General features: G+C 35.5%; 1 protein-coding gene across 1 annotated transcript in view; it reads left to right on the top strand.

The window, feature by feature from the left end:
- Positions 1–24,740, top strand: part of LOC136778035 (zwei Ig domain protein zig-8-like) — an 845,250-nt gene that overhangs the window by 288,483 nt on the left and 532,027 nt on the right. Inside the window, exon 3 of the mRNA XM_066734646.1 lies at positions 8,321–8,531. Coding sequence (XP_066590743.1) covers positions 8,321–8,531 — 211 coding nt within the window. The remainder of the gene's footprint in view (positions 1–8,320; positions 8,532–24,740) is intronic.

The raw sequence follows: 24,740 nt of genomic DNA, 5'->3' as shown, positions 1-24,740 counted from the left end.
CATTTGAAGGGCAGTTGAAGCTTACTTTGTATTTCTTAATAGGTATACCCTATAGAAATGCAGATCTCATTAAAAAGGTTTTTATTTTTCAAAATATATTTGGTAGGCCTCAGCTAGAAGGTTCATCCTCTGTGTGTAATAAAAAAAACGAATGTAGTTTAATTACAAAATATATACTATTTTTGATTGGAAATTGCAAAAATAGAGATAGAAAATAAATTACCACTTTTAAATAATGGAAAATTTATATGAAAATTCTTACATTTTGAAATAACAAACGCAATTATGTTTATGACAAATTTTAACTCTACTTTGTTAAAGAAAATAATTAGATTTGATTGATGTATGTTTAAGGATCAAATACATAATAAAATTGCAGTATGATCATTACTTATACGTATAGTTTTGAATCGGTATTCATCATTATGTAAAAAGAACGATATATGAGAAATTTACAGTAATTTAAAAACAATATTTTCTAATTACATTGAAAAGCCAAAATTATCCTGTTGGCTGTATTAGTTCTTTTCAATAACATGATTTCTATATTCTAATATTCTTAACCTATCCATTGAAACATTAATTATACATCATTTTATATATATACAATATTCCTACCTTTAACCCTTAAATGGACGATTTTTTTTTTACGTTTTAAAAAAATATATTTGTGTAATAGACATGTATTACTGTCTAGGAAAAATGAGTAAAAAAATCTAGACATGAATTTACTATTTTTTTTTTGCAATAATGTGAGTGTTGTTTATAAACTACATTGCGCATTCAATGACATTTTGCAAGTATGGGTAAAATAAGAGTGGATATTGTTTTTGAAATGTGTTTATTTATTCTAAATTATGATATTTATAAAAACAATTGCTTTTTTTCGTATCACATAAAGATACACGACATTTTTGGCACATTTTGAACGTAAATCCTGAACATTTCGGGAATTTGCACCTCTGCTGCTTATCCAGCCAAACTGCCCAATGACATGTCTGATCCAATCTGACGTCTTTCAAAGGAATTGCTTGAGCTGGTCCTCGGAACTTCTTCATTACAAGTTCTCTTTGTATTGTGCTCCCACTAGGTCGACCACGTTTAGCGCCATTTGCAGGTAGACCCAATTTGCAGAGGGTTTCGGCAAGTTCTAGTCTAAATGTACCCAAATTGAGAAGTTGATCATTTCCTTTTATATTATTTACCTTCTTGAACATAACCCATGAATTTATAACTGCGAGGTCCAGGAAATGATAAAATAAGCGCATGGTCCACTTGCGGCTCTTTATTGTGATGTGATAACGACCTATAAATGAATCTAATAAGTCCACGCCCCCCATGTGAGCATTGTACTCCTTGATGACTTTGGGGCATGGAATAGCAACTCTCTCTTTCTTCGATTTATCAAAGCGCGTGACTGTGGTTGCTGGTTCTGCTCCTACGTAAGTGGAAAGAAGGTTAACGGGCTTGTTATCTTTCCACACAACAGCACTTACGTCAATATCATCCACAGTCGCCACGTTTTCCTCATAGAATCCTCTGGGTACGTTCTTTTTCATTATAGTGTTTTTGTCAGGCAATTTGCAGTTTCTCAATCGGTTTACTCTTACTGTTCCCAGTGAGAAAATTCCTTCCTTAGCTAAATAGGTGACGAGAGGCACAGAAGTATAGAAGTTGTCGAAGTATATAATGTGATTCACATTCCGTGGTACCATTCTAGTTAACCTGACGACTGTATTTCCAGACTCTCCCAAATCTGGCTCACCAGGTAAGATGTTATTTTTGGAGCCGCCTTCACTGTAAACCTCAAATCTATGAGCATATCCTTGTAGACTGCAGATGAGATATAATTTGAACCCCCACTTGTGGGGTTTATTGGGCATGTATTGTTTTATGTAATGGCTCATTTTGGTTGCACACATCTGCTCGTCTATGGAAAGCCTTTGGTCTAAGGGAACCTTTCCAAACTGGCAGTTGAGCATTTCCTCAAGAGGTCTTATTTTGAATAGCCTGTCATAGTCTGGATGATCTTTGGGTAAGCATAGCGTATTGTCGGCAAAATGGAGAGTGGATCTTATTTTTTCAAATTTTTTTAACGGCATCGTATTTTTTATGTGATCATAACCAAATTTATCACTCCAGTAAGCCCTGGTGTTTGGAAATTTTATGACTGAGGTGTAAATCAGAATGCCTAGGAATTTATTTAGGATATTTTCATTTATAATTTCAGGATTGGATATTTGTTTCTGGGCCGCGTATAAGTTACTTTGTTCTACAATTTGCTTTTTTAGATCTGATGTAAAATAAAATGAAAAAAAATCATACGGCGTGTTACAAGACATCAATGCTTCCGTTATCTGAGTTTCTCCCCTAAAAATAAGGCTGTCTTCAGCAGTAACAAGATTCCGTTTTCGCCAAACCAGAGGTCGCTTAGAAATCCCTTGTGATCTACTCTGGGGTACTGCTTCTCCGGCTTCCAAAATAGGAGGGTCTGGCATATTTTGATCGTTGTCAATTACGAGAGGAGGATCAGCATCCACTTTATCAGACTGGGCATTCTCACCTTCATCACTATTTTCAAGGTCCCGAAGAACATCTCGAGCTGTTTGATAATAGTGACCTTCATCCTCTACTTCGGAGTCCGAGCCGTCTAAGCCATCTTCTGAATCTTCAAGAGTTTCTAAATACTTTGTAATTTCGCTTTCTAGTAATCGCGGCATGCTGAAAAGCAAAATAAAAACCCTTCACCAAACATGCATTTATTTAGCAGGCAATGCGCATTGTAGTTTTCCTACAACATACCAGATTTCGCGTAATTCGACAGTAGCATCAAGTAATTTTCAATGTTTTACAACATGAACATGTAATTGAAGATATAATCAAGCAAATAAAAATATGTTATATACTTACATTATATTTTATCAAAGTCCGAACACAGCTTCAAAACTTAGTTTCGCGCCACTAGAAAAGTTTTCTTCAAAGTGACATTTGACATTCATTTATTTTTAATGCATAAAAATATTGGATAGTGCCAACATTAAAAAAAGTACAAAATTCGTTCAGAAATAAGAACTAGTTGTCAAAATTAACAAAAAAATAAAATAAAGATAATTTTATCTGTGATGTTTAGTATGTTGTTTAAAAACAACATTGTCCATTTAAGGGTTAATATCCTAAAAATGAATGCTCTTTAAAGGGTATTATTACAGTGTAGTCTTGTTTGTGATGCTAACACTTTCTGCACCTTTCATTAAAAAAGTATATTATATGCCACACAATTAATATAAACTTTTAACGAAGAGCGTAGAAAGTGCGCACAACATACAAAGCTTTTATTTCAAAAACTGACAACGCGGTACTAATTTTAGCTGTTTTAATTAAATCACGACTAACGCACAAAACGTTGTTTTCACAAAATTTTACGTTAATACATCGCAAATTTATTCATTTACAATGAAGAAGTAAATTACTATTGTTGACGACAATGACATTTTGATGTGTAGAAAAATTCCTGGTCAATAAAATATAATATCTCATTGTGTTTACAAAATTAATATTAATACTTCCAATTGCCGAAGATATTACAATAACAGCCTGCTTATTTAACATAGATAAAAAAGATATGATAATCGAAAATCATACGGTAACGTTTTACACTAAATAAATAATCTAAAACGTTAAAATGACTTACAGACGCCACATTTCCAGTCTATAAATTAATTCATCGTAAATTTAAATATCTTACTTTAATACTAATAAGCATAAATTTAAAATAATTTTACAAATTTTAATAAAATGTAATATAGTTAAGCACATAATACTTTTATTCAATCAAACTTTATATTATACTCATCACTAACAGATGTTTTTGGTACTGATATTTATTTGCAATCTGCAATGTTCCTTTCACAAAAATATTTAAATTAAATTAATTTTTTTAAAACAATTATTGGTACAGTAACGTTTCAGATAATAACAACTAAAATAATATTTGACTTCATCGAAAGAGATAGATTATGTTTCCAAAAGCAATTGATTATGCGTACAAAAATATACTAAAAAATATAGTAAACCTACGCAAATGAATATAAAAATAGTGTAAACTGATACTACTAAAAAACAAATTCTTAAACAGAAATGATTATGTTATATTTGAAATAATAAGTGAAAATAATTGAAATATAAATATTGCTATTCATTTTAATATACATAGTACCTGCGGTTAACTCATTCCAAAGTGAAATAATTATGGAGGTCGTATGAATTAAGAATAATATTCTCCCCTGTTTGTCTACTTAGCCCTTAAATAAAATGTTATCAAGAATTAAAAAGAATTTCTTATTTTGATACTGTACATATCTTAGTCTCTGGATTCCTTATCAAGTAATGCCTGTTAAAAATGAGAAGGGCATCGAAATACTTTATTAAACTGAAATATTACAGTAAGGAACTTTAAATTTTTAATAACTTCTGAATTAAGAGCTATGTGATGAAATGATTTTACAATTTGTCTTTTAGAATCATATAATCTATATGAAATTATTGATTTAGCACAAATTAACAGGATACCTTGTTAAATGGTGTTTTACTTTATCTTTTCCTTTGCACTTATCTTTAACACATTTCAACTAGCATAACATAAGAGAATATTATATAACATTGACTCTTATTGTCAGCCACATTTCCAGGTATATTATCTATCAGGAATAGCTTTGCACTTAGCGGACACCTTTGCCTCCTCATACCACCTACTGCCATCTTCTCTTTCTCTGAAAACAGGTTTGTCTTTTCTTTCTCACAAGTTCTTCTTCTATTTCTGACTCCTCTATATGATTCCAAAAATTTTGTCTCATCAACAAATTAGATGATACCTTATGGTGGACAAAACTAGCAAATAATCGCCTACTTTGTTAGCTGCTTTCATAGAACCTACTGCTCATATACATCTCAATCGCTTAAGATAATATTTATTGAAAGCTCCAGAATCATGGTATTCATCTTATCCATAAAATTTCTGTAACCCTAAGAAATTTGGCCTGTAAAAGAAAATGTAAATTTTCTTACAAAGAAATGTATTTTAATTTTCACCGGAAGACTTGATAAAATTAATACAAATTTTGACACTTATCTGATAAAATTGAAAATGGACAGAGTTCTTCTTTTGAAATTTATTTACTTCCACTTCTATCTGTCAGATTTATTAACCTATATAAAAATAATAGCTATTAAATTTTAAGTGTGCAGTTATAATTAATATAGATATTATATAATTAAAACTTCGCTTTCTTATTTTATAAAACTGATTAAAATCAATATGTATATTCTGCTTTTATAATCAGAAATACTTTTATGAGTAAATATACTACAAGCCGAAATATCAAACAAATTGTCAAAACTGTAGTCAATTCTTTTTCTGCTTAACATATGGAATTGTATGGTTTACGCATTAGTTCTTTATATTTCGTGCTCACAGTTCTGCCAACTCCACTTCACGAAGTTTCCTATTGACGGGTGGGAAAAGTTGGCCGAGTCGTTCTTATAGTCTGAGTTTTTGGCGAGAGAAGCCAGAGGTGAAGGAATAAAATTTACTTGCTAACCCATTAACGCCCAATCGACCAAATCCGGACTTCTACTTATGGAGTCGAGATTTCTTAGTAAAACTATGATATTAAGTTACTTATAAAGGTAAAAATATGCCCTCTTTACGATTTTAAGCTCACATTTTAAGTTGATCCATTACAAGAAGCAGCAGCAAAGGTCAAATTTCCAAAAATAAGAAAAATGGAAATTTTTTAACTCATTTTTATACATTCAACCTTTGCTGTTGTTTTTTGTAAGGGTTAAACTTCAAAAATGACCTTAAAGTCGTCAAAAGGGCATGTTTTTACCCTAAAATACAACATAACATCATAGATTTACTAAGAAATCTCGACTCTATAAGTAATAGTCCAGATTTGGTAAATTGGGAGTTAATCGATTAATAGGATATTACATTACCCTTATTCTTACCCATATAGTTATCTTATAATAAAAATATTTTCATTACATCTGATAAATTTATTCCCAAAGTTCAAGCAAAAAAAAAAATTTAAGAGTCTTTATAAAGTTATCGAAACTATACGCTTGAGACGCATATACGGGCTAAAATAGGTAAACGGGTGCGTAGTTTTTTCTCATGATTATTTTGACCTAAAAAGGTATATGAATAAAATTTTATTTGTATGTGTGGATAATATAATACATATGTGTATATAAAACAAGCAGGTTAAGATTCGATTGGGATAAAATCCATAGAAATATTAGCAATTAAAATCTTTTAAATCTGAAAATTTTAAACTGGTTTTTCTTACAACGTTACATTTTTCGCGCCGTGGAATCGAACTCATAAAGTATTTTGCTCGTTTACTTGTTATTTTGCACAGACATTTTTTGACTTATTCACCTCAGCATATACACTGCCGGTCAAATTTTAAGACCATTTGAGAAATTTGGTTGAAAAACAGACACTTCTTTAAACTTGCATAACTTCGTAATGAGGAAATAAACAATAAAAGTCATAAAACCTTTGTAAAGCTGATAAAATTCTACATATAGTGCAATTAGCTCAATGCACGGAAAATGTGTAGTTGTCGCAATATAATTAAAGAAAAATGCTACTAAATTAAAATTTTTAATTTATCGTTACGTCAATTTAACTTGTTGTAGTACTTGCAATAATTATGGTAATTATGTGAAACTTTGGTGACATAAAGTTTAAAGTTTCAGCTTTAAATTGAGCCATCAAACGTCACGATATTCATTGTATTTCCTTATTTTCATAACATTTTTCTGAGTAATGTCGAGAAAAATTTTTGACCAAAAAACAACTGCCCAATCAATTGAAACAATTTCAGATCGAAGAATTTGCCGGTATTCAGTGAGCTATTATACTTGTTCCACATTTTGCACTTTTATTCAATTAACACAAATACCATTAATTTTTAAATTAAATCAACAAAAGTAGAGTAATGATTAATCAAATCTATTTTATTAATTCAATGATTTACAATTATCATATTTCTTCTAACTGAATAAAAGTGCAATATGAAACAAGTAGAATAGGTCGTTTAATACTGACGGATTCTTGAATCTGAAATTGTTTCATATGCTTGCGCAGTTGTTTATTGGTCAACAATTTTTCTCGACATTACTCAGAAAAAATTTATGAAAATAAGAAAATACAATGAATATCGTGACGTTTGATAGCTCAAATTAAAGCTGAAACCTTGAACTTTATGTCACCAAAGTTTCACATAATTACCATAATTATTGCAAGTGCTAAAACAAGTTGAATTGACGTAACGAAAAAATTAAAAATTTTAAATTTAGCAGCATTTTTATTTAAAGGTAATTCGATAACTACACGTTTTCTGTGCATTGATCTAATTCTGCTTTATGTAGAATTTTATCAGCTTTCCAACGGATTTTTGAAACTTATTGTATCTTTTTTCATTACGAAGTTATGCGCGTTTAAATAAGTGACTGATTTTGAACGAAAATTCTCAAGTGGTCTTAAACTTTTGACCGACAGTGTACCTCGAACTTAAAAAATTCTATTATAAATATATTTTTTAATTGTTTTTTTTTATAAAAAAAGGCAAACTTTTTTTTCAATAGACTCTCAGTTGTTTATTTTGTTGGTATCTTTTTTTCAATTTTGGTATATACTATGCAGGGGGAAAATGTACTTTAAATAAAACATTCAGTTTTTTTGATTTTGGTCAGCTTCAAAGACCTGTCTATTCCACGGGATACATCGAACGATCCAAGTTTTGGCAGTTTAGTGCCAGTATTTTTTTTTTATTAGAGAAAAAATTATTGCTTTAGTATCTTTTAACTTTAGTATAAAGATGCACTTTATTGCGAATCAATAAATATTCTCATTTCTTCGTAATAATAACTTTAAGAAACAACGCTTTACAGAACTTGTTCCCTTTAAATGACAAATATAAAAATAATCTGGACTCAATTCGGGCATCGTCTATTTGAATCAATATTATTGGTATGGGTAAAACAGGTTTCTTAACAATTGCGTCACTGGTATAAATTTAATAATATTTTTTCTCAGTGTATATAATATAAATTAATGATAACAAGTCTCCATAAAATATAAGGATTTTATCATTTTTAATTATAACTTATCTAAATATTGTATAGTACCGGATGACATTTTATCATACAAATGAGATTTTAAAGCCTCTTTCTCGCTTTTGATTCACCGTGTCGTCAATATAAAAGGATCGGATCATTCCTCTCTTATATTTTCATATTTCTCTTTTAGGTATCCTGGGTAAGACATCGAGATATACATCTTCTAACAGTTGGCCGTTACACTTACACAAGCGACCAGCGGTTTGAGGCGATGCATTCTCCCCATACGGAAGAATGGACCTTAAGAATACGATACCCTCAAAAAAAGGACTCAGGGATTTACGAGTGTCAAATATCAACAACGCCCCCTATTGGTCATCCTGTCCACTTGACCATAGTCGGTGAGAAATAATCTCTGTTATCCAATTATATTGCAAACAGTGAAGCTAATCTGGGTCTAAAATGATCTTCTACTATGCTTTGGTGTGTGAAGTTAGCACAGCTATTTTGGAAAACTATGATTTTTTTAAAAGTATTACTTGCAAGCCTCAGAGGATAAGGGAATAATATACCTTCTTTAACAATAGTATACCTCTTCATCCTCTAAAAAAGCATTTTTGTCCAAATACTGTGCTTTCTTCGAAAATTAACTTTCAATTTACTTTAGAGGTCAAAATAGAAGGGTTATCGAAAAATGATATAAAGGAAAAGCTTAATACTCTTTGGCTTGCTATTAACGGGATCCCTCAAGTCCTCTGTAGCCAACATTACGCAACGAAAACGAGGGAGAATTGTCCAGCCTTACCTTTCGACCGATTTTAATGATTTTGGGCTTATTGGTACAGTTAGGACTCGAACCTTGTCATGAAAAGGCCTTATTTTCCAAAAAATGAAAAAAAAACAAATTGTTTAAAAATTCGCATTAATAATATTTAATCGCAAAACAAATCGAAAAATCGGGCTTCTTTATGACGAGGTGCCAGACCTAACGGTTCCAACAAGCCCAAAAACATTGAAATCGGTTGAGAAATAGAGCCGTACCATTGTCCCGCGTTTCTGAGGTGGACGAAAATCAATAATTTTTAGGAAGAAAGCTAGCATTCCGCCCTTCTCGCGGCTCACGCTAACGTGTTCCCCCACTCCAGCATCGAAACTTACTACGAAGCTTTCCTCATATTTACGCTATTCCCCTATCTGTAGCTATACACATATTAATACCGCTAAAATAATGTTGAGAACATTTCATCTTGCCGATATAATGAAATTGCTAAAAGTGCAATTATCATTTTGAAATAAAATTGTAGAAAAGGAGATTTCTTAATGCTTCAAATATAGGCAATACTGTGCGACATGAATTCCTGCCATTGTGGGGAAGGCACAATTTTAACAAGAATCAGTGCAAAGGCACACAGACTTTACTTATAAAGAGCGCCAGGCTCATGAACTTTATATATGAGCCAGTCTGAGGCTGCCGGCTTGAGACTTTTCAAGGACGTGGCATGCTTTGAAATTAAAGTGGATTCTCATGGAAAATTACTAGTATACATTAATAAAAATTAAAATAAGAATTATATTCTATCACTGCTCTGTCCATCAATTTTACTAGTATACAAGTTAAGATAATTATACAATTGTATATGGGATTTCTCCCCAAAATCTACCGTTAACTTAATACGACAAGAGCAATGAGATGATAATCATTTACAAGAAAATATTTATATATACATAAGAAATAAAAGAATGAAAATTAGATAACACTGAGGAGTTGGATCAATCGTATGACTCTCAGTCCAGACATGAACAAGTCCAACTGGACAAAAGACCCCTTTGCAAGTTTATCCAACGCTAGCCCTTCAAGAACCTAATTACTTGCTGCACTATCCCTGTAGGAAATATAAGGCACAAGCATAAAGGTAACACCAGGTAAAGTAAGGCGTAGCCAAGGCCATCAATATTTAAATCAGTACCAGAAAAATTTAATTGGTTAGGGTTGTCCAACGGAGTCTCTAAATCTCCTTTCTTAATGTGCGTATGCACCAAATTCATTAACCTTATGTTAACCACAATATAATTTCAACACCCAGCCAGGAGATATTTGATTGAAAATAAGTTTAGGTACAATTATATAAGTAAAGAAGAAAAATAAAAGTATATATATATATATGGCATTAAAGCCTAAATCCTGTCATCGTACAGGCTATGGAATCTATAATCCCACTCATCTTAATAATAGTTAACTTTCCTTATTGGAAATACTAAACTATATGAGTGCAAATGGAAGAGCTCTGTATATATCTCCTGTATTTGGAGTTGGATTCAATAATACTTCCTACGTAGACCTGCTGTACCCTACTAGATCTGGAGCTACTAAGCTAATCACAAAGGAATAATAATACTTAAACGTTGAGTCCTACTATCGGTTCTCAACGCTTACCTTCATGAAATAAACAATATAGCAAAGTATAAGCCAGGCATGCACAGCAGTGTCAAATTTAAGATTAGGAGTAGTGGATGGAGTGGTCCCCAATTGAACCTCTTCACAGTTCCCAATTCCCTGTCTAGCCTCCTTCCTTCCTTCTTAGTATATCGAATCCAGTCTCGGGGTCCACTTACATGGGTATCCGAACTCGATTAAAGCTTTCCTTGGATTTTCCACAAAGACACGCCCTGCCTTGATGACTGGTAAAAGCGGTGTGTCTGCGCTTCAGTTTTCGGTCGACCAGGCGATCGTGGCAGCTGTGCACGGGGCACAGCGCCGCCACCCGGGATCGAGCGAAACCTCATTTGAGCGCGGCGTTTTAAAAACCAGAAATAAGTCATGTAGCAAGGCAAAAGAATTTGCCTCGTTACAACTGCGAAACGCGGGACAATTGTACAGTCGTATTTCTCAATAGAATTTGATGAGACTAGTTATAACTAAAGCCATTCTTAATGTAGATTGTCCAAAAGAGCTCGCATTTTCGATAAAGCTTATAGTTTTCCAGTTATGAACGATTGAAGATGGACGTGCGCAACAGCTGATCTACGCGAGTGAAGAAATATGTACTGGTGCGCCGTACAACTTCAATCGTTCATAGCAGAAAGACTATAAAATTTATCGAAAATGCGATCTCTTTAGGACAATCAACATGAAGAATGGCTTTAATTATTACTAGTCTCCTCAAATTCTGTTGAAAAATACGACTGTACCATTGTCCCGCGTTTCGCCGTATGTCTTATATTTCAAGCATTACGAAATCTCCTTTTCTACAATTTTTTTTCAAAATGATATTTGCATTTTTAGCAAGTAGTGTGGCTAAGGGGATTCTATGACCAGATGGCGAGGGGGTCGGGGTTCCGCGGGGGTAGGGGAGGTAGGGGAAATGCCCCCACTCCTGAGTGGTGGGGGAAGCTCGGAGGTGGGGGAAAATTAATCACGTGACATCCTGGTGTTGGGGGAAAATTAAGCACGTGACATCCCGGTGGTGGGGGAAAATTATGCACGTGACATTCCTGGTGGTGGGGGAAAATTAAGCACGTGACACACCTGGTGGTGGGGGAAAATTAAGCATGTGACATCCTGGTGATGGGGGGAAAATTAAGCACCTGACACCGTGGTGGAGGGAGGGGGGATGAAGCACGTGACACCTTCTCAATCCCATTTCCCTAATCACCTAAACGTGCCAGCTCTCGATGCGAGAGATAGAGAGGGAGAGGGGAGAACACATATTTTAAAATTTATTTTTTTTATTTATGAAAGGAATTAAGGGAACGGTTAATTAAAAATACACGCAGATTTCTGGAAAAAGCCTTTCGGCATAAAAAACCCACCATATTATTTAAAATACATATTTTTCACAACTTTCATTTTTTTGTTTTTTCTCTCACTTAGACATATTTTGAATAATTTTTTTTTTTCTAACAATCTACAGCGAGAAAGCCAGGCTGTGCCTGCAAACTTCCTCACGGGTTCTGACTGTTGTTGCTGCTCGTACTTCCATTTTTTTTTGCGTAGCCACATTTCTCACCTGAGACATATTTGAAAACATGTTGTTACTTTTCTTCTTTACACAGTAATAGCTATTTTTTTTTACAAAACAAGTATACTTACAGAAATCACCACGCGATTATTAGGGTTTCGCCGCCTCTGCATCTCCTTCCTCTCATTCTTCTTCTTCCTCCTCTTCCTCCAATTGTCCTTCCATTTCATCCATTATTTCCATTAGTTGCTCAACTAAAGCGGCAAAATCTGGATCATCCTCCATTTCTTCCATCACCTCCTCATTCTCCCACAATTCGTCGTCTTGCTTCTTTGGTATATCACTCCACATGGTTCTTTTCACTACCGTTGCTAGCGTTAAATTGATATCAAGATTTACCATCGCTAGTCGCTTAGATGCAAAACGATCTTCCAATGATATATGAACTGGCCGATTACGCACGTATGTTTTAGTTAATCTGATGCCTTTCTTTCCTCTTTATCAATACATATTAGTCTGCTCTTTATCATAACGTATTAGCTTTCTTTCCGAGAAGTGGAACGCAGTGAAAGAGAGTGTCAATAGAGACCTATTAGCATCCTCGTATATTTTTTTTGTACCTCTAAAAGCAAATTCTAACTTGTAAGGTTGAAAAAAAGAGAGTACACTTTTTTATTTTGAATATAATCGTCGCAATTTATAGCTACACAGGGCAACGAGGCCCCTTTCAATGTAGCGATTCAATTGGAATGACGGTCATTCACCTTATTACAAGTATAAAGATCTAATACGAAAGTATGTAAAGTCATGCGAGGAGAAGGAGGAGTATTGGATTTTCGTGAAAGGATGGGAGAAATATGATTGGTTGAGAAAAATTTGCAACTTAGAAAATATATACAATGTGAAGGAGTGAGAGTGGGATAACTTTAGTCTTAGAGGGAGTAAAAATTTCGATCCACCGTTACCCAAGTGTATAACTCATTATGGTATATGTTCACTGCCAAATGTCTACTATATGAAATCTGAATATGATCAAAGAAATAAATGACTTCTGTGAAAAAATTGATAATAATATATATCTAAGAATATCGATTACATCTCGGACGAAACAATGGGATGTGTATATCACCCCTACTCCCATTTTCTATTCGCTATATATGAGCGTTACTTTTCGCGAGAGATGCATTCACAATTATTAATTTATTGTTCTTGTGTACCGTATGACAGAATCATAAAAAAATTTTTTTTTTAAGAAACAAAAATGTCTACTGAATTGCGAAGAAAGTTTTTTACAATAAATAGTGCGAACCAATACGATGCATGGGTACTAGAATGTCGCTAACATATTCGACGATTGAGCAACGCTGATCGAGCTTTGCCCGTTCGAACGCGTCAAAAGAATTTCGCCGAAATCGCGTCTATAAAGTGTCCATTGCTACGAGCGCAGAGAGAACTGAATTATATTAAATCAGGTGCTGGTTGTAGCAATGACGTACAAGGACTTATCGGGGAGGAGCTTCATTCGGCGTTTCGAAGTCGAATATGCAGCGGTATGGTACTTAATAGTAATTGTATAGAGCCGAAGGATTTTATCGTAGACGCGGAAGTATTAGTGCGTGTGCGTATAGACAAGGTATTTGTTAGTGCAAATAGTGTTAAGGTTAATTGTGTTTTTAACGGACAATTCATCTCCAAGGACAATAGTAATGAAAAAAACATTAGTACAACTAACGCAATATTGTATAAAACTGATAATTTTAGTGATTGGTATAGGAAAAATATTTTAGAAGTTGTTATGAAAAAATTAAGCGAATTTCAAGAGAGTGATAGTGGATGAGCTTTACAAAAAATGCATTATTTATTGGTTAACATTAATCGTTTTAACCCGTTGCACGCGGATTGTAGAATTAATCTACCACCTGCTATCGCAAGTAGGAAATCTCTAATAAATTTGGAAACTAGTGATAATGCATGTTTCGCGTGGTCCGTGACGATGGCACTCTATTCGGCTAAACCTTCGGCTTATCCAAAGCGCACGTCCTCTTATCCACATTTTCGGACTGTTTTAGACGTCGCTAGCATAACCTTTCCGACTACGCTAAAACAGATCCCGAAATTCGAGACGGATAATGACGTGTCGGTCAACATCTTTACCTTGGATAATGAAGAGCAAAATATCGAAGAAAAAATCAGAATTGTACCTCTTCAGGTGACGAGGAAGAAGAGATCGAGGCATGCTAATCTCCTTCTCGTCAACGATGAACAGGGAGCTGCACATTTTATGTGCATAAGGAATCTGTCGAGACTGGAGCGAAGCCAATTCACCAAGAGCAAAATTGCACATTATATATGCGATCGGTATGAATTAATAATGATACAAATATAACTGCATATATTTTTTATTATTTTTTTTTAGATGTCTCCATTACTTTCGCACAGTGGAGAGGCTCGAGTCACATGAGCAGGATTGTGCGCAGCTCAACGATAATCTCCGCTTGATGCTACCGAGAGAGTTCGAGGATCGCTGGGTTTCCTTCAAGAACATCAAAAATGGGGAACGAGTGCCATTCGTCGTATACGCGGATCTCGAGTGCATATTATCAAAAGTTGAACAATTGAACAGTAGTAATATTTATCAGAAACAGGAACCTATCAGTGTAGGCTATTATTTAAAAAGTGCTCGCGATGCGTCACTCTCGAGATACTATGCTCATCGGGGTGCCGACTGCATCGAATGGTTCGTACGCGAGCTCGAGGTCATTGCGCGCATCGCAAGCGAGAAACTGGGGACTATCGTGCCCATACGTGATCTTAGTCTTAGCGAACGATCGCGTCACTATAATGACCCCAATTGTCATATATGCAAAAAGCCGTTTCTTCCAAATCAACTTCGAATTCGCAATCACGATCATCTGACCGGCAGATACAGAGGACCGGCTCACAATAATTGTAATTTAAATTTTAAAGATTCGCATGTAATTCCTGTGATTTTCCACAATTTTTCTGGCTATGATTCGCATTTTATTCTCGAGACGATCGTTAATTTGTACGAGGGATCGGTATATCTGCTGCCTGTACATAAGGAAAAATACATTACATTCACCAAATATTTGCGAAATTATAATATACGGCTGAGATTTACCGATTCGTTCAAATTTATGGCATCCAGTTTGGACAAATTGAGCTCGTACTTGGCGGAATCTCAGCTGACAAATTTGAGGTCACAATTTTCGGACTTGAGCGTCGAACAGTTTCACTTGCTTACGAGGAAAGGTTTTCTTCCTTACGACTATATAAATAGTCCGGCTCGATTGGAAGAGAGGGCTTTACCACCGCGCCAGCGTTTAGCAACAGACTGACCGACAGCGATATCAGCGAGGAAGCATACAATCATGCCGTAGAGGTATGAACCAAATTCCAGATGCGCACACTTGGGGAGTACAGTGACCTGTACTTGAAGAACGATGTCCTATTGTTGACCGACGTTTTCGAAAGTTTTCGCGATAGTTGCATGCTAAATTATAACTTGGATCCAGCCTTGATTATACGCTTCCGGACTTCACATAGGACGCGATGTTGAAGCATACGAGAATCAGGCTGGAGCTTTTCACGGACGTGAATATGTTCCTGTTCGTAGAGAGCGGAATATGCGGTGGTTTGAGTCAGTGCTCCCATCGCTACGAGAGGTCCAACAATCGGTACATGCGGGACTACGATCCGACGGAACCGTCGAAATATCTCATGTATTACGACGTAAACAATCGGTATGGGTGGGCAATGTGTCAGCCGCTACCCACCCATGGATTCCGATAGATCGAGGACGCTGCCAATCTCGATGTCTCCGCTATACCCTCGGATCATCCCGAGGGTTATATTTTGGAGGTCGATTTGGAGTATCCGCGCGAGCTTCACGACAAACACGCGGACCTACCGTTCTGCATGGTGCGCGAGAAACCGCCGGGCGCGAGCCAGGAGAAGCTGCTGGCCACTTTAAACGATAAGACGCGTTACGTAATGCATTATCGCGCTCTGCAACAATGTATGCGTAATGGACTCGTACTGAAGCGTATACATCGCACTTTAAAGTTTCAGCAGTCCACCTGGTTACGCGATTACATCGAGCTGAACACGCATTTGCGCACCGCGTCCACAAACGAATTTGAGAAGAATCTCTCCAAGTTGATGAACAACGCAGTTTTCGGTAAAACAATGGAGAACGTGAGGAATAGAGTTGACGTGAGGCTCGCAACCAAGTGGGAGGGAAGATACGGGGCGGAAACCGTGATTTCCAAACCGAATTTTCACAGTCTCGCGATTTTCAATTAGAATTTGGTCGCGATTCAATTATCGAAATTGTTCGCGAAATTTGATAAACCCATTTACGTGGGAATGAGTATTTTAGATATTTCAAAAATTTGCTTGTATGAATTTCACTATGACTATATGCTTCCTACATTCGATAGTAAATATAGAGCGATGTATACCGACACGAACAGTCTGATATACAGTGTCTAGTGCGACGACGTTTACTCGTACATGAAACGCGATCTCGCGCGATTCGACACCAGCGATTATCCAGACTATAATCAGTATGACTTGCCACGCGTCAATGAAAAGGTACCTGGTCTGACGAAGGATGAGAAAAATGGTCGTATAATGACCGAGTTCGTAGGATTGAGGGCAAAAATGTATACTTTCAAGGTGCAAGACTGCATGAAAATTACCAAAAAAGCCAAAGGTGTCAAAGGATACGTTATCGCTAGAAATATAAGATTTGACGACTATAGGGATTGTTTGGATAATTTCACCGTACAGTCTCGCAATCAAAATTTAATTCGATCGAAGCTGCACCAAGTTATCTTGAGCAGTCAGAGAAAGGTCGCCCTCAGTCTGTACGACGACAAGCGTTTCGTTACACCCGGCACCGTAGCGACTCTACCCTGGGGACATTATAGTCTAAAAGAATAATTTTCTTTTTATTTATTCGCTTTATTGCTTTTATTTTTAGAATATATATATATATTTTAATGATACAACTTAATAAAAGTTCTTATAAAACAATGTTCTTATTTATCCAGGAATTGTGCGTCCTGTCGAATCCCAGCCACTTAACAAACACTTTATCGCCCTATCTGCGCAATACTCTCTCCACCAGATACACATCGGGATTGATAGTTTTCGAAAGCTCGTATTTGTCAAATCCACCCTACAGTTCCGTACCCCTGGAATCCTTGAGGTGATAAGTAGCGGGATTGGTCCTCTGCACTTTCGCCACCTCGAATATTTCGGTCGTCCAACTTGGCGTGTAGCCTTTGGCGAACATCTGCCTTTATTTACTAATTCATATGAACTCGCCGACTTTGAACTTGGCACGACCTGCGACCTTGATGTCGCTGTATACTGTCTTGAGTAACTTATCTGCATACTCGGGTTTCACATCCACGGGACGCATTCCCGTGGTACGGTACATTCGCGCATTGTACGCATCCACCAACTCTTGCAGCATAGCGCGCCACTTGTAATTGCCGTTCAGCGTAAATCGTTTCCACATTTCCGTCTTCAACGTACGATTCCAGCGTTCGACTATCGACGCTTTCATCACGCTGTAAGTCGAGTAGTGATTTATTCCGCGTTTCTCATCAACCCCTGAAAGTCACTGTTGTAAAACTCCTTGCCGTTGTCGGTCTGTAAATTTTTCGGACATCTGCCGGTCTTTAGGATTCTCGTCATTGCCGTCGTCACTTCTCTGCCACTCTTGGTCTTTAATGCCACCGACCAAGCGTAATTCGAGAGGGTATCGATTACAGTGAGAATGTACTGGTGACCCGTATCGACGTAATTGCGCATATCAACAAGTTCGGCGTGCCAGAGATGGTCGAAGCCGCGCACGATGACCCTTCTGCGTGGAAGATTTATCCTCGCCGGTGCATGGAGCTCCTCCACCAACTGTATCATTTCTTTGCTCATTTTTTTTTCAAAAAAATGGGCAGTTTCTTAGAATTTATTATTGATAAGTGTTTCAAGTATCAGATCTTTCCCATTCACTTTCTCACCAAATTTTTCACACATTATTTGCAAAGTTTGATTCATCTTTTTCTCAAATTGTTCATTATGTTTATTCAATGTCATTGTCAAATATTGTTTAAATGCAAGCAGTAAATATTCTAAATTTGGTTCGTGAAAGTGTTTCCTATTCTCACAATCCAGACCAATTCCAAATTTATTTATCGATATTTCAAAATAAATGCACTACTATCACTTTTTTTTCAAAAATCAGTCTCTTATTCCTCGTTATTATTATTAATCTTTTTGATGGCTCGTAATGTCGAGAGTATACAGTCTACGATGTATATTAAACAAATGCAAATTTCGCAACAGTAGTTATCAGACATTTAATTTTTTTACCTCGTGCTACCGAAAGACGTTTATATTACACTGAGCTAAGAATATAACGTGCAACTTTCTTTATACGATAAGATCCTCCTCACGCTACTCTTCGATTATCGACTGTATCTCGTTGTGATGACTCGTATTACTGGCAACCACCGATGCGATCAAAAGTCTTAAACGTTCGATCAATTCATTCGGATCGTTCCAATGTACGTTGTTGATTGGTCCCTCGGTGACACGCATATGACCTTTACCCCTTTTTTTTTATGATGATGTTGACGGTTTACTTGCGCCTGATGTTGATGATTTACTTGCGTCAGATGTTGACGATTTTCTTGCGCCTGATGTTGATGGTGACCGATTAGGCGGTAACATTGGTTCTCCCAATAGCAATGGTTTCATAATTACTGTATATTTTACACCTTTATTACCCTTTAGTAGTATACCTATGTCACCGCATCGGGTGTACGCATTTTTGAACAAACTTTTTACCTAGATGTAGTGGGGGTAAATTTCAGAACGTACTTTTTCCCCTAGATGTTAGTGGCGCCGCCTGGCGGCAAGTCTAGTCAATTTTAGTTGATGGCGGCGCGGCTGGTGTGCGCGAGGGCCCCAGCCCCCGCTGCAGCACGGGCTGTGAGAGGGTGGTATATTGAAAAGTATGTATAAAAAAAGTTGGATATTTTAGGGCGACGGTATTGCCGGGAGCGAGGTAGAGTTTTCGTTCCTGCCACTGTTACTCTAAAAGATACTAATGTCACATGTGCGTGCGTGAGAGCGTGCGCACATCATCGGTTATCACCGCTGACACGTGGTTTAGGGTGCAAGTATGATTTTCCGCTTTCTTTCTCTCTCTTGTTTGTGGTTTTCAGAGAGAGAGAGAGAGAGAGAGAGATGTATAAAGGTTAACCATTTCCATCCTTGAAAAGTTTAAAACAGGATACGCGTGCGTTTAATCATTTGGTGCAATCTAATGATAATTAATTTCTCTCTTTATTGCGCGTAAATTTTTCATCCGGTCTATTGGTTTTTATTTAAAAATAAAATGATTATGATAAGGGAATTAACCACTCATCCTCGGGTAGAGATAAATATTGTCCTTCAAAACACGTGTAGCTCCTTTATCCTTGAAAAGTTTAAAACAGGATACGCGTGCGTATAATCATTTGGTGCAATCTAATGATAATTAATTTTCTCTCTCTATTGCGCGTAGATTTTTCATCCGGTTTATTGGTTTTTTTATTTAAAAACAAAATGATTATGATAAGAGAGAACCACCCATCGTCGGGAAAAGATAAATATTATCCTTCAAACACGTGTAGCTCCTTTTATCCTTGAAAAATTTAAAACAGGATACGCGTGCGTATAATCATTTAGTATAATCTAAATACTAATTAATTTCTATCGTGTGTAGGTTTTATCATCCTGTTTAATGGTCTTTTTTGATTAAAATAAAAAATAATTATGATAAGAGAGAGTTAGCTACTCATCATTCTCGGGAAATGATATAGTCCTTAACAACAAAATACATGTAGCTCCTTATTTTCTTAAAATGAAGAGAGAGAGTGGGGGGAGATAAAAAGAATATGATAATATTGGCCACAAAATTTTTATGTATGGGTCATGGGTTCAAAGACCCCCCCCCCCACCCCCCCCCCCCCCACCTTAAAACCATTCAAATTTCATAAGTATGCATCAGTTGCCGATATAACTCACTTTGAGTTAGACGTATAAACAATTGAGTGAATTGAAAAGTCAAGATATTTATTTATAAGAGAGAGAGAGAGAGAGAGAGAGAGTGAAAAACAGTGTTATTGAAGAAGAGAGAGAGAGAAAATGAGCGGAAATCCAAGGAAGAAAGATTTGTTTTCGTTGAGTGTAAATAGAGTGAGAAACATATTTGTACCAAATATTCGACTATACCATGAATATCAGCTAACTAAAATTTCAAAGGTTATAACGAGGTATGGCCAGCAAATACAATTAATGTTAAACACTGTAGAATGTCTTCGACTACCATTGAAAATAAGTCGAAATAAACTGGAAAATCATCCGGAGATCTTTGATGAAATCTGTGAAACACTTGAAAAATATAAAAAAGGGAATATCAAATTTGAAGATCTAACGAGAAAAACTTTTAAATTTCACATATATCAAGAGAAAAGATTGTTAAACAAAAAGAATGATTACGATGAAAACACAGAAGGCAATGGAGGTTTTGGAGTCGAAAGAGTTGTAGGAGAGGGAGGAGAAGAAAAGGAGGGAGAAGAAAAGAAAGAGTATTTAAATATGATGTATTAAATTAAAACTTACAGTAAGTATTAAGAGAATATGGTATAAATGTTTTAAAATAACTTATTTTGTTTCTTTGTTATTTCATTTTCTCTTTCTCTATTTTACAGATTAAAGGTTTTTCTCCCTCTTCCCCCCATCAGTCTTGGTCATCAAATGTGTAATCAGTGTTAGACGTAAATCACACACACACACACACATAACGCCTTTATCTTTGCATTGTATAAAATAAAAAAAATTATTCCTCTGATTTTAGTATATTATTTACTCTCATGTGTTACTGTTGTGTCTTAAAATGGATTTGCTGCGTAAATTCACAGTTTTATCAATATTCTCTCTATGGGTTGTGTTTTGTGATAATAATAATAATAGTACTTTTATTTCAAATTATTTAACAAAATATGGTTATATTGACGATGGAAATATCAATAATAACAATGGTATGACATTAAATGCTGCGGATAATGAAATCTATAAATATGGATTAAGAGTTTTTAAGCAAAACTTTAACTTAGCCGAGGATAGTACGACCGAAGAAATTATTGATCTCATGCAAAGGCCCCGATGTGGATTAGGAGATTTTTCGCAAAATAATGATTTGGAAGAGAATAGATGGTATAAAAAGGGATTATCCTGGTCTTTTCATGTAGCTAGTATACCTCAATTGAAAACTGCACATGAAGTATTTAATCAATGGTCAATTGTGACAAATGTAACTTTTAAAGAAGTACAAGAGAAAAGTAAAGCAGATATAATTATTTCATTTCAAAGTGTTAATCATAACTTTATTTATGATTCAACAAAATGTGATGCTAGATTAGAAGGTCAGGTTGTGGGACATGCATATTTTCCTGATAAACTACAACAGAGAAAAGAAATTCATTTATATATGGATAAAAAACAATGTTTTTTTGGTTTAGGACCGTACAATTCACATTTGAATAGTTTATATTGGATTTTAATGCATGAAGTTGGACACAGTTTAGGCTTACATCATGATACATCTGGGCATATAATGCATCCATATGTTCAACACCACGATACTACGAATGGATCACCTTTTAATACAGTAGATTTAAATAATATTAATAATTTATATAAATCGGGCGAGGGAGTAAAAAATAGTCCAATGATTCCAACAACAACAAATGGGGATGTAACACCGCGAAGAAAGAAAACTTTTACCACCATTAATCCTACTTCAGATAAAAAACCACAATCAGAGAGGAAGATGTTGCAAATTTTAACACAATTTGTAAATTACATGCGAGTGATTTTCTCTATTTTATTCATAGTAAAAGACTTTTTGTTATTTATAAACAATGGTTTTCGTCTTTTGACATGAATTCAAAAGAATTTATAAATCCACAATGAATTAAAAATTGGCTTAAATTTTTACCCTCGGACTTCAAATCAATTAAAGCTATACATGAAGTATCATTAGATGAGATTGCCGTATATTCTGATAATTATGTTTATGTTTTTAATGCAAAATCTTTGAAACTTATTAATGGCTATCCAAAAACGTATCAACAACTTTTTGGAAGTGAAGTACCATATGATGGAATTCAGGTAGCTGTTTTAAGTAATATGGGTACTATCTTCGTTATCGTTGTTAATAATTATGTGAGAATATTCAAGAATTGCGCACTTTTTAAGGATATAAGCTATGGTGTACTGAATGAAGTATTTCCATCAATTTTCCATTTTAACAGTAAAATGTCACTATTTAAGTTTAACAACGGTAAAATTTATATAATTCAGGATGGTAATTATCGAGAATTCGATGAATTTCGTAATATTATCAAGTAACACGGTAGTGTTACGCGGCAAGTAATTAAAAGACAGCGTGACACTACCTACTTTTACGCCAAGATTGAACTAAACTATACCTGTGGATATTTCCGATTGATATATATGGTAATTGGTTTATTTAATCAAATCTAATAAATTTTTCATATTACAATGTCGATATAAGCTTTCCAACAAGACCACAAACATTCAAATCGGTTCGCACATTGTAGAGATATTAATATTTGTATTTTTGAAGTGCCTTTTTCCATCAATTTCTTCCGACCGAAAAATTTCTTCCGACCGAGGTATAGTGTCTGCATCGGATCTCTCACTCTTTCACGTTACAGATCCATCTACTGTATCTTCTATCCTTTATTAGCTGTGATCTTGGCTGCGTTCATTTATTAACTGCAAGTGCTGAAACTCTATAATGTATGTAACGTAAACTATAGGTTTTCAATACTGACAGTACATAAATGAACACAGCCGCAGAATTATATTCTCAAACGTTGAAATTGATGATAATACATATAGTGGCTATTCTTATATTTTAATAAAATGAATATGCAATACGTTTAACTAGTTACGGAAACTGTAGGCTCATCTAATAAAATGAAAGTGAGATACGTTAAATTAGAGTTTTATGACCTGCAGGTAGTGGAATAGTGGAATAAATATTAATAACACATTTTCTGTACATAACCTCTCGTATTATTATTATATTTTTATAAAATGCTTAACAGTCAACATATTGTTCAATAAAGCAACAGTAAGCATTAGATGAAAAAAAGGTAGTGGAAGTAATCATTTGGATCTAGCAGCTAAATATTTTGAGTCTCAGCCATATGTGAATATTTCAGAATTTATTCAATTAGATGATGCTATGGAGGATAATGAATTGGGAGTTGTACCAAACGAAGGCCTTGTATTTAGTATGGAGTAAGATATATAAAATTTATAAATACATATTTAAGTTTTTAAAGATATATTTTGTTGTATTAATTGCAGATATTTGGTGGAGAATTATGTTTAACAGGATGAAATATTAGAAGATGTAGATAACTGCTACAGGATCTTTGATAGTCCAGGTCAAATTGAACTGTACACACAAATGGCAGTCATACGCCAACCGATTAACATGCTGCAAAATCTAAATTTTCATATATGTGGTGTATTTTTACAAGATAATCTATTTATGATGGAGCTGTGTTTTTATCTGGCACTATGGCTGATCTTAGTGTTATGATAAATCTTAAAATACCTCATGTAAGAATTTAAAGCAAGGTAAATTTATTATCAAAGAATGCAAGAAAAATGTATGGTTACTTAGAGCCTAATCCATATTGTTTATTTGCAGATATGAGCAATGAATCTTGAAATGTAAAATATTTTTTGAAGTTGACAGAAGCTTTTGTTAGGCAGTTTGAGGATTACAGCCTAGTTCGTTTTTATCGATTAAATGTCAAAGAGGAGGAATGTATAGCAGATATTAAACTTTGTAACGAGGTTCTCTCGTTACGTATCAAGATACCGGATTTAATAAAGAAATTAAAGAGAAGCTAACGATTAGTAGTGGTTATTTCAAACCCTACATTACCGCCTCGGTGCATAGGTTTCCGAGTGGACAGGAAGTACCGTCTAGGAACATCCCTGTGGACCGTCAGAAGACCGGATGAAAAGACCGGCGCTCCACTTAAAAGTCCAAGCCGACCGAGCGAGCAAGGCAGGGCTGTGCCAAGTAACTTGGCGGCTTGAGACGAGGAGAAGTGGGCACAGGGACTCCTGCGAAAAGGCGAATTCTCTAGTCCCCTGAGGAGGGGGAAATAAGAGAGTGAGTCGGGCCTGGGACGTCGCGCAAGGCGGCGGTACACCACACCGGCTCACCGATGAGTGTGTCCGTGTGCGTGAGGTGAGCTTGCTCCCTACGCAACGAACACACTGTATGCTATCGATGCATAAGGGACCTGTGCAGGTATGGTAGGTTTCTGCTGCATGCCGGGTGCCGCCGCTAAGTCCATGGCAACGCGCATGGCACCGCGGACTTTGGCATTGCGGGGATGCACCGCCCTGACAGTCCCCTATGAGAAAAGATCTCGATAATGTTCTCGTCTCCTCACCTCCCCTCACATGTGTGAGTGGGTGGGTGGGAGAGTGTGTCTATTGTCCCGAGGCTCG

Source organism: Prorops nasuta, unplaced genomic scaffold (genome assembly GCF_024137725.1).
Source record: "Prorops nasuta isolate Cenicafe-Biocafe unplaced genomic scaffold, Cenicafe_Pnas_1.2 PNAS00013, whole genome shotgun sequence".
NCBI classification, from domain to species: Eukaryota; Metazoa; Arthropoda; class Insecta; order Hymenoptera; family Bethylidae; genus Prorops; species Prorops nasuta.
The sequence above is the reverse complement of the archived record's forward strand: the minus strand, read 5'-3'. Positions and strand labels throughout refer to the sequence as shown.